The 11,326-nt window shown below is 37.9% G+C and overlaps 1 protein-coding gene across 6 annotated transcripts in view; it reads left to right on the plus strand.

Annotated features, from left to right (window-relative positions):
* Window positions 1-9,541, plus strand: part of EXOC1 (exocyst complex component 1) — a 33,340-nt gene extending 23,799 nt beyond the window's left edge. For 4 of the 6 annotated variants that reach the window (XM_062575595.1, XM_062575599.1, XM_062575596.1 and 1 more), the window contains 8 exons: window positions 197-360; window positions 2,127-2,237; window positions 2,698-2,780; window positions 3,227-3,455; window positions 4,209-4,392; window positions 6,729-6,928; window positions 8,107-8,301; window positions 8,866-9,541. In XM_062575595.1, coding sequence (XP_062431579.1) covers window positions 197-360; window positions 2,127-2,237; window positions 2,698-2,780; window positions 3,227-3,455; window positions 4,209-4,392; window positions 6,729-6,928; window positions 8,107-8,301; window positions 8,866-9,018 — 1,319 coding nt within the window. In that variant the 3' untranslated portion in view covers window positions 9,019-9,541. The remainder of the gene's footprint in view (window positions 1-196; window positions 361-2,126; window positions 2,238-2,697; window positions 2,781-3,226; window positions 3,456-4,208; window positions 4,393-6,728; window positions 6,929-8,106; window positions 8,302-8,865) is intronic. The other 2 variants (XM_062575598.1, XM_062575601.1) reach the window with 1 other exon arrangement.
* Window positions 9,542-11,326: the final 1,785 nt, after the last annotated feature.

Here is an 11,326-nt window from a genome sequence, read left to right on the forward strand (position 1 = left end):
AGTGTTACAGTTGCCTCGTTATGAAAAATGTGTTTATAACAAAAAGTATTTGCAACCTAAATGAAAGCTCACTTAATTGTTTGATTTTAATGTAGAACTATTAGCAACTCTCATCTCAGGCATTCTGTAATGGATCTGTTCTTAAGTATTTTATTCTACCGTTGCTTTCCTCTCTCACAGTCTTTTTATTTCATAGGTCTCCATGGAAGTTCTGGAAAATTGACTGGGTCTACTTCTAGCCTAAATAAACTCTCTGTTCAGAGTTCAGGAAATCGTAGGTCTCAGTCATCCTCGCTATTGGATATGGGAAATATGTCTGCCTCTGATCTTGATGTGGCTGATAGAACAAAATTTGATAAGGTAAAGCAGAAATGTTATGTAGAATTTTCTTGGCTTTGTATTATCACTTTCTTGAATGCTCTTCATGTGTAGTTTTTAAAAGTGTACTGTATAGGAACTTCTATCAAAATTCTTTTTAAATCCAAAGCATGACAATGTTTTGAATGCCATATGCACTGCACATCTAATAAAGAAAACTTCTAAGAAATATGTAGATCAGACTATTACTCTCTGTGATTATTACAGATTGTATCTAGTTCCTTTGTAAGCTTGGCTTGATGTTTAAAGAATATCAAGCATTAGGAAATAGTGCAAAAAGTTTAAATCCAATATGTATTTTTCCTCAAATAGAAGTTGAACTGACTGATTCTTGAACCAACTCAGGTGTTCATGGGTTCTATCACACTTTGTCAGTATGTAAGCAAAAGTGAAAGGTAAGAAAGCATAACTGCCCTAAAATTTCATTTATACTGGTTTCACATCAAAGTCTTTATCAAGGTGGTCTGCTTTAACTATTGACACTAAGTTATCGATGGGGTGTCTTTGGTATCCATTTAAAAAGGTAAAAGGTAACCTTTGAAAGTGTCAGTACTAATTTCTTGTGGAATTAATATTTAAATGTGAGAAAAGGGCTGTTCTCAGAGTAGGAGATAAAAATGATGTACTTGTTCTCTATTGAATTATTTGATGTAAAAGATTTTTTCTTCTGCCTTCTCTAATTTCTTTCTAGCTTTCTGAGAGGAAGTATTATATAATATTAATATATATTAATATTATATAATAAACTCTAATATACACTGGCTGCTGCAATAATAATGTGACTAAAATTAAAATGATATCTTTTTAAAACCAATTTTATACAAAAGATCAAGTGTTCTGCTATTTTTCTCACCTTACTTTGACTTTTATCCCACCCCTTTGGGGAATGTGAGTGTGACTGAAGCATACAGAATTTTCAGCTGTTGAGCTGACTTAGTAATTAGTTCTGTGGGTTTGGATTCCCCCCCCCCCGGGGGGGGGGTAATTTTCAGTAGCATTTTACTATTTTGCCAGAATGTTTTATTTATGTAAATTACTGTATGTTTTAATCCTTAAACACTGGCAGAGAAAATATACTATATGTGTGTAAAGATGATAAAGGTAGATTAGAATTGTCTTAATATTTGGTTTGCAATATAAATAATTCATACTAGTAAATTATATTGAATTATAGCCAAAATACTTACTGTTCAACTTCAGATTAAACAGAAGAATCATGATGAATATTTTTATTTCAATATCAAACTTGTTGTTAGTTTCTTAAGATGTAATTTACAATCTTTTTCTGTAGTGCAGTCATCTTATACATGCACACCTCATCCATTTTTCTTCCTTGAGACTTTTGGTTAAAAAAAGGGGGGGGGGGGGCGGAGGGAGAGGTAAAAAGCCTCCTCTTCGCGACAAAGGAGAAAATAGGGTGGTTGAACCCATGACTTACTATTTGCAACAGCATAAAAGTCCATCCTCAGGCTGCGATTGAAAAACTCATTGTGGAAAAAAGTGTAGTGTTCTTTTTTCTTTCCTCTTTCCTTATTTTATATGGATGAGGAGAAACTATGTTGAGATCCAGGCAACATTTATAAAGATAAAATTATGAGTTGTTTCCATTTCTGTCAAGTAGAAATCAGCCTTCTAAAGTTTACTGAGGATTGGAAGTATAAAATCATATGCAACAAACAGTTAAAAATGAGTATTTTCAACTGTTCCAACTATTCAGTATATTAATATAATACTTGGCTTTCTTTTAGATTTTTGAACAAGTTTTAAGCGAGCTAGAACCTCTGTGTCTGGCAGAACAGGACTTCATTAGTAAATTTTTCAAACTACAGCAACATCAGAGCATTCCTGGAACAACAACGGTATGGCTCTTTCGGTTCTGCTGTTAAGTCAAAAATGATGAACAGGCCTAACAAAAGAGATGAATAACTTCTGAATTTATTTGGCAATTATGTAAAACAGATGGTCATTAATTCATATTCTGTTAGCTGACAAAATCTTTATTGCTGACCAGCCAATTCAAAATCTAATAGGACTGACATGTTTTTTGCCACAGCCTTTTTTCCTCATAAGGCCAGGCTGAGGATATTATTATCATGTTACATAGGAAGGCAATGGGAGGTAATTGTTTATAATACTGCGTTGTGGGGAACATGACCAGAATTCTTCTGCCAGAACCTTGCAACCCATTCTACCTCTTTTGGGGGAAAAGAAAAAAATTGCTGATAGTTACGTTGTTGTTCTTCTCAGAAGTACTTGTCAGTTAATACAGATTTGAGCCAGCCTTTCAGCTTCCAGTATATACATTCCTTGTTCTTACAGAATGAAGCAGAAGAAATGGATGGAGGAACTTTATCTCGTTCGTATTCTTCTGGTGGTCCTCAAACTATATCATCTGAGTATGTGTTGGTATTTATTTTTAGTTCTTAAGTATCTCTTTTTTCCATAGTGATACATTGTTTCCTTCAGTGAAACTGAATAATGAACTCTAAATTTGTAACTAGGCACTGAATGTGTCAATATTGAATTTTTAATATGTAGGAGAAATGCTTCTGAATATAGTAGGAAAAGAATTTAATAGTCTAATAGTTTGCAAAGTGAAAGGAAACAAGACTTTGTTGCCATGTAAAATATGCTTAGCAATATTCTGAATTTGCACGTGGAAGCCTCCACATAGAAAGTACTCTGACAATTGTTTTATATCTGTGACTTTCAATTTTTTATTCTGAAAACCAAACCCTGATACCTGTTAAATGCAAATGCAATAAATTCATCCTAAAATATTTTACAGCTGCCTTTGATACATAGCCTAGTAAACTGTCAGAGTAATACTTATATATTTTTTTAATAGGAAGGACATGATCCGACAAATGATGACAAAAATATTTCGCTGTATTGAACCTGAGCTGAATAACCTTATTGCACTGGGTGACAAGATTGATAGCTTTAACTCCCTTTATATGCTAGTTAAGATGAGCCATCATGTATGGACAGCACAAAATGTGGACCCAGCTTCCTTTCTCAGCACAACACTTGGAAATGTTTTGGTGACTGTCAAAAGAAACTTTGATAAATGCATTGTAAGTTCTTCTACTTATTCTGATTAGTCTGACTAAAATGCTATAGGAAGCCCATTCTTATCCAGTTTAATTTTTGCATTTCCTTATAGTTGGATTTTGCTTTTAAATCGAAGTGAAAATGAATGACTTTATTGCCATATATTGGCCCCACCTTCAAAATAATTTTAAGTAACTGCTGGTTGTTTCTCTTCCCTCTCCATTGAAGTTTTCTTGAATGCTTAACTATTTATAAGAAATAAGACTACTCATTTTCAGGATTTCACTGCTGTGAGCTAGCTGACCTATTTATTTACTTATTTATATAAAACTGATTTTATTGAAATTACTGAGGTAAGTGAAGCACTCTCTGGCTTTTTGACTTACTAAGTAAACAAAACTCCTTAGTCTTACGCTCACAGGGGAAAAGCAAAACCCTTATAATGTGCCAAATAGATATCTCTGACAATAGGAATCTATTTCTCTCTCATTCAACAAGAAGCTGGTAGACATAGCAAATCTTATGACTGTCGGAGAGGCAACCCCTACTGTTGGAAATATTTTCCTAACACAGTATACCCATGCCTCTCTTTTTCCCCTCATCCTTTGAGTTAAAAATAGAGAAAGACCTAAGTAGAGCTACTACTTAAAAATGATTTCTCTGCTTCAATAAAAGTCAATTTTTCAATACATCTAAATTTTTTGTTTTTCTTGTTATGATACAATCCAAAGTTATATGTTGGAGACTAACTTCTTTGTTTTCGTTTTAAATTTAAGAGTAACCAAATGAAACAGATGGATGAAGTAAAAATTTCGAAGAAAAGTAAAGTCGGGATCCTTCCATTTGTTGCTGAATTTGAAGAATTTGCAGGCCTTGCTGAATCAATTTTCAAAAATGCAGAGCGCCGAGGAGATCTAGATAAAGCCTATATAAAACTTATTAGAGCTGTTTTTGTCAGCGGTAGGTCTTCTGGGGTGGTTATGCTTAAGAGATTTTTATTTTTTCTTTGACCTGTTTGTGTATTTTTCTCCAATTAACAGATACAGTTGTTTTTGAAGGCTCTGTACTCTTTATCACAAACTCTATGACCAACATTGTACTGAAATTTTCAGAATTATCAGTAGTGGGAAGCTCATGTAAACTTCTTTGATGTATTTTTTTTCTAAAGCAAAGTATTAAATATTCATTTTTTTTGCAAACCTGAAAAGTAATTTTCAGTTATAACAAGAATCAGTACTCAATATGTATGTCAAACTTGCAGTGTTTTTTCTTCATTTTTTTTAGTACTAACTTCAGCTACTAAGCCTTTTTCTTTAAAAATAATTCTGCTATTTTGTGAAAGGATGTAAAGAAAATACTAAAAGTTTCAGCTGATCACTGAGATTTAATTAAAACAATAATGGTATGACAAAGATAATGCCAAGTTAGTAAAGCAGGGATCCATCGCACAGAGGAATGAGTGTGTGAGGACCGTGAAGCCGACTTCCTTTGTTAGTCAGACATCACTGCCTTGTTTTGGCTCCATAAACTTCCCTAAAGTTGGCCAGGAGTCTGGAGGAAGAGAGGAGATTGCAGCAGCATTGCAAGTCTGCCCTTGAATGGTTTCCTGCTTTTTCTTCCCCAGCCTGGCCTAGTTGAGGAGCTGAATCAGGGGTATGATCCCTGGCACACAGACCCAATGGCATTGATCTTCGTAGCCCTTCAAGAGATCCCATCCAGATCTACTGCAGCCTTTGAATTCTGGCTATGAATCTGCCTCTTTCTTTGCAGATTAGGTCCTTTGTGTTTCAACATGTCACAGCAGTGTCTTTCTCCAGCCTTCCCTATTTTCCCCAGTATACTCTAGAAAACTGGCAGCAAACCCCTTATTTGGCCATTTTATTTATTAAAAAAAAATATAAGTCAGTGAACTCTGGAATATTGTTGTTGCCTAGACTTGGGGTGGGAGGATTTGTTTTAGAATTGGAAGAAGAGAAAAGGGAGTGGTTGGCAGGGGGAAAGGGAATCTCTGTGCTAGTTTACCTGCCTACTTTATAACAGCTCCACCTATAGCACTTCCCAGCCAGTGAGACATAACCTCTTTTTAACAGGAAGAGGACAAAATAGTGTCAGTGAAACTGGTCTGAGAAACTATAGCATAGTGGTTCTGAGCATATTATGTAGTATTGAGGAGGTAATCACTTCATAGTACAGAAGACTATAGAGTCCATAGAAAATCAGCAGTAGCATCCTAGATGATAGGACAGAGGATTTTAAAAGTGTTTTAATGCTGTTTGATTGCACCTGAAATTTTAGTCCTTATTAAGGTACAGTTCAAGAGAGAAAACAACAAACACAAGTGACAGGCAAAACAATGCAATGAAACAAACTCAAACTGATACATAAAACTGGTGCAAGTAGGAAATTCCACTTAATGCAATAGGATATTTAATTCACAAGTTATGTTGAAACAGAAATATGCGGTACTTCAGGTTGAAGAAAAGATACGATCAAAATTGGCAGTAGCAGATTTTTCCAAATGACATTTTAGTGATCTGGCTGAAATGGTCAGCTCTGTTCATTAATACTGTGGTGCCCAGGGAGGTGTGCCAGGGAACGCATCCTATTTGGTAGTCTTTGCAAAACGGTTAATAGATGAGCGGGCATAGAGACTTACCTGCATTCATTGTGGCTGAAGCCATCATCTTCCGTTTTGCATTTAGGTACTGTAAGGGAGCAACAGGGTGGAATTTCTTGTCTGCTCTGAACTTGTTTGAAAGTAATAGGCCCATATGCATGTTTATCCATTTTCATTATCAAATTTGGGTAGTGGAATTTTCACTACAAAATAAGCTAAGCAAAAACTGTTGAAGAGAAACTGAGGAAATAATTTTTTTTAAAAAAATCAAACCTTGTTATTAGAAGATACTTTCTCCTCTTTCTTAGAATAAGTATTTTCTTCTTAGTTGTCACATTAAACTTTCAAAGGATAATAAAAGCATACTTGTAAGCCTCCACAAAATGCATTGGTGACTTCTCAGTTATGTAAATGATTCTGCAGTGACTATTTTGTATTTGTTCGTAAGTGATTTTTGACAAACAAATGCCATAGTTTTAGAACTAGTATATGTATGTGACTTCTCTTAAAGTCTCTTAAATATTCATTTATTTAACAACAGTTATGGCAATTATATAAATGGTTGTTTTCAAAATAAAATTCCAAATTTCTTCCTGCAATTTTATTGTTACTTAAAAAAAAAAAAAGTCTCTGCTTCAGGTATTTTAAACCTTTTATGTTTGTTTCTTTTTAATTCCAGTTGAGAAAGTGGCAAATGAAAGCCAGAAAACACCAAGGGATGTGGTCATGATGGAGAACTTTCATCATATTTTTGCAACACTTTCTCGCTTGAAAATTTCTTGTCTTGAGTCTGAGAAAAAAGAAGCCAAGCAGAAATATACTGATCATCTTCAGTCTTATGTAATCTACTCACTTGGACAGCCTCTTGAGAAATTAAATGCAAGTATATTCTGGTTTAGCTTGATAAATTTGAATAACGCAGAGCAGGTGAACTCTCATAAATTTTTTACTTTGTAAGGTCTGGTCTTTTTATTATTGCATATATTATAATCCCTATCTTATTTTAGACTTAAACATGATAGCCAGTACTCTGACTTTCCCCTCACTTCTTCCTCCCTCAACACCATTTAAGACACTTAGACCTGTTGGTTAATCAGTACTGTCCATTGCCTTGAAAAACTTGCTTATTTTCTTCCAAGACTACGATCTTCATGACTAATTAGGAGCTTTGCAATGACTTTCTCCTCCTCAACTGCAGAGAAAATAGTGTTTGTGGGTTTTTTTGAAACATTCAACAATAATCATTGCTGTAACTCTCGTAAGGAAGTCCTGTGTGTCCTATGTTTAGCTAATTGTTAAACCAAATGCTGATTGAGCATTAGCCTCAAAATTTCAGTTCTGCCCACTGAAAGCTTCCCAGTGTTAATTACTTTTTTTCTGCAAGGATTTCAGCCTGCTGCTGTTTTCAGACACTCATTTTCTGAGAGACAGATGGACTCAGAGAAAAAAAAAGTTTAAGATGTATTCTCTTTTTATGAATTAAATAGCTTATTACTGCTTCCAACCTCAATTGATGTTGTGGCTTTACACAGATGTTCATTGGCATCCTTCCCTCTGTTTTTAATGATAAAGTGAGCCAGCTGCTGGGGGAAGGTGAGCAAAGACAGCAATTATGAAGAAATACTGCTGCTGTATAATTATATACACATAATATATGCAATATAATTATTATGGTATAAGCAGAGGATTTCGTATTCAAATGAAAAGTCCAGGTTTCTACCTTTAAGATCCAGCACTTTTCTAGGCTGTGATCCTGTTAATTAAGGCATTTGAGAATGAGTCAATGTTGGCTATAAGACTGTAAAGAAAAGTTTGATTAGTTCTAGAAATGGCTATCTTTAGTTTTACATTGATACTAACGGAGTAATGTATCAGATAGCTGGGCTCTGATGTTTATGGCTGAACAATGCTATCTTATCTAATTAGAAAGAAAAATGGAGTGAATACACAAGTACCATATTGTTTAGCAGAAGCAAGATAGGCCATCAGACAAGCATATGCATAGTTACATTTAATGACTATAGGAAATCTAAACTAATTAATACCATCATTATTAGCATTTTTTTGAAGGTATTGAAGCTCGTGTGGCTCAAGGTATACGTGAAGAAGAAGTAAGTTATCAGCTGGCTTTCAACAAACAAGAGCTTCGGAAAGTTATAAAGGAGTATCCCGGTAAGGAAGTGAAGAAGGGATTGGATAACCTCTACAAGAAGGTAGACAAACATCTCTGTGAAGAAGAAAACTTACTTCAGGTAAACTAAATCATAATTTGAAAAGAATAATCTGAATCTCTTGTAATATTTGCACAAACTTGATCAGTGCTTTTGCATATGTATTTTGTAGGACATGTCTAGCTTCAGAGCAGTTCTGAAGAACACTGACTTGAGCTGGATTCCTATAATCCCATGCTGATTCTATAATATTCTTTAAATTTTCTTACTGGTTAATGACTTAAGCACTTGTTAGAGGCTCTTTAAAGTCACCTTGAATTAGTAACACTGTTTTGGTTTTCTTTCTTTTCTTTGAAGACAAAAGCAATACAACTTTTTTTAGGGAAACTCCCCTCATGTCTTTTCCTGTTTTCTACTTTGAAGTGTAAATTTAGCAGGAATGATGTAAACATTTAAGACCTTAAAAGAAATCCAATGGGCAAAAGCTAATTTTTGCTAATGATAAAACTTGGTTCAAGCTTGCCAACATCAAGGTACAGTAACCTTTCAGATATCAGCTTCACTGTGATCACTAAGAATCAATAACAGCTTCCATTCTATGCATTATGTCAGTTGCTGTTTTCTAAAGTTTGCTTTCTTTGGCAGGTTGTATGGCATTCTATGCAAGATGAATTTATACGTCAGTACAAGCACTTTGAAGGGCTGATAGCTCGCTGCTATCCTGGATCAGGAATTACTATGGAATTCACTATACAAGATATCTTAGACTACTGCTCCAGCATTGCACAGTCTCACTAACTTCTGCAAAGAGAAAGAGAAGCTAGCAAAGTTTGTGCCTCTTTGGAACGAAATCAAACACTATAAATACAATTTGTTTTAAAAGGCAGAAATCTGTGTATTTATATAATTAATTGTCTTATGTCAAGTCACACTCTTATTTCAAATGTCTTTCAGTGTAAAATGAAACCTTCAGTAACAGGTTGCCCTCCTGCTGGGTTGAAGTACTGTTTGAAAGCATTAATTTTATGAAACACTCTGGATCTATTTTTTTCCCCCTCCCCTAATATTCAGATACTTTTATTTATAATCCCTTTCCTTGCTAAAAGCAACTAGTACTAACTTCCTAGTACAGTAAAAGGATGCTACTGTCTTCACTAATACTTTGCTGCTTTGAAATTATGTAAACATTAAAAGACCACCCATTTTTTTCCTTCCTCATTGTAGAATGTATATGGAAGTTATGAAGTGGGAATACTGAATTCATGTTCAAGGAGATAATGTGACCATGGTTGTATTTCTTAATTAAACTGCGTTCATCATAGTCTTTTTTCTGTGAAGTGTTAATAGTTAATTTTTTGCGTTTTTGAAGTAATGCCATTTTTCTGTCTCTGGGGACTGAAGTAGAATTACTTAATTTCTCAACAATTTTTTTCTCCCTTTTAATAAGTATTGACCAAATATTAATATAGTCCTGTTTTCATATAACCCCCTCTTCTCTCTTGGGCTTCAGCTGCCTGTGATGCAAGGCTTTGTTTAGATATGGCACAGGTGAGTAAGTGCAGCTCAGACATTTGAGGAAATTGCTAAGTTGTGAGATAAAACTGATGGAGCAAAGAGCCTTTGGGGGTCTTGTGGTGAGCTAAATTTTTAGCTCATTAAATCCTAGCTATCTTTTATTAGTATTTTGTCCTTGAACTTTGTACATGTGACAAGAAGTGCCCAGTGCAGCCTCAAGGGTGTGTGTGTGCATTGGGGGAGGGGGGAATTAACCCTTTGAATAAATTCCCTTGAAGTGGTACAGAGACAGCCAAGTTAGTTGTTGTAGGCACCTCAATGTGGACTTCCTAGAGTTTTGCTTTTTTGGGGGAAGCCTGGTCACAGTTAAAACAACTGGGCAATTCAGTACCTCATTATAGGTAGTAAACACAACCAGGACTATGCCTCTTGGGAAAGGATTACAGCTATGGAGAACTGCAGCAACATTTCTTTCCCCTGGAAGAGCTCAAGTGTGGAGGCAGTGCTGGTGCGGTTAAGTACTGTACTCGGCGCCAGCAGGTCACAACAGGAGCCCCTTTTGAAATAAAACCTTGCCCCGTGTCAAAGGTACTGAGATCACAGTGATGAATGCGCTGCGAATGACCAAAAGGAGCCCATCAGTGCTGCGGCTGAAGCTTGTCACATCTTCTGAGGTCGCAGGGAGCTGCTCTTGGCTCCGGTCCCGGCTTGGCTTTACCGTCTCCTTGGTTTCTTGCTCCAGGGCTGCGGGAAAGCCCGCCGCCCGCCAAGCTTCCGGGGAGGCGAGTTCGGGAAGAACGGGCGGCTCCGGGCCTGCCGCGGCGGGCGGGGCGCGGCCGGGCGCCGCGCGCGGGCTGCCGGGAGCGCGGAAGGGGCGGCGCGGCGGTTGGCGCGGCCGTTGGCGGGCGCGGCCGCGTGCCCCGTTGCTGCGGTGACTGGGCGGAAGCGACCGCTGCGCCGCGCGCCATTTTCAAACCGCCGGTCCGGCCGGGGCCTGCGGAGCCGGAGCGCCAGCCCGGGTGAGCGCTGCGAGGGAGCGGCCGGCGGGCGGGCAGGCACGGCTCCTCGCGGCCCTGCCCGGGGCGGGGCGGGGCGGGGCGTCGCGTCGCGTCGCGTCGCGTCGAGCAGGGGGAGGGAGGTGGTTGCTGTGGGTCCGCGTCGCCTCGCGCTCCTGTAGTGCCAGCAGCAGCTCCCGTGTGCTGGGCCGCGTCCTTCCCCTGGCGCCGGGGAGAGCCGTTCAGCACGAGCTCCCGGGCCCTCGGCTCCCCCTCGCTCCCCAGCCTCCCCTTCCCCGCCCGCCGCAGCGTCTCGCCGAGGCCGCCCTGAAGCGTCGCAGCTACTGCGTAGTGGCTTTGCTCTGGGAGAACATGCTTCTAACGGGGTGCCTGGAGAGACTGACGGGGGTGTGGGCGGGGAAAGGGAAAATAAACCTATTTCAAAGGGGAGAGGGCTTCTGTAGGCATAGATTGTGTTTGCTGAAAGGTCTTCCATACACGTTTCAGTTTGGGGAGACTGTGCTATAATGTAGACTTACTGTTTTTAGTGACTCTTCAAATAAGAAATCCATTTTCCTAGGACAAAAGTTGTCTTT

Source organism: Rhea pennata, chromosome 4, assembly GCF_028389875.1.
Source record: "Rhea pennata isolate bPtePen1 chromosome 4, bPtePen1.pri, whole genome shotgun sequence".
Classification (NCBI taxonomy): domain Eukaryota; kingdom Metazoa; phylum Chordata; class Aves; order Rheiformes; family Rheidae; genus Rhea; species Rhea pennata.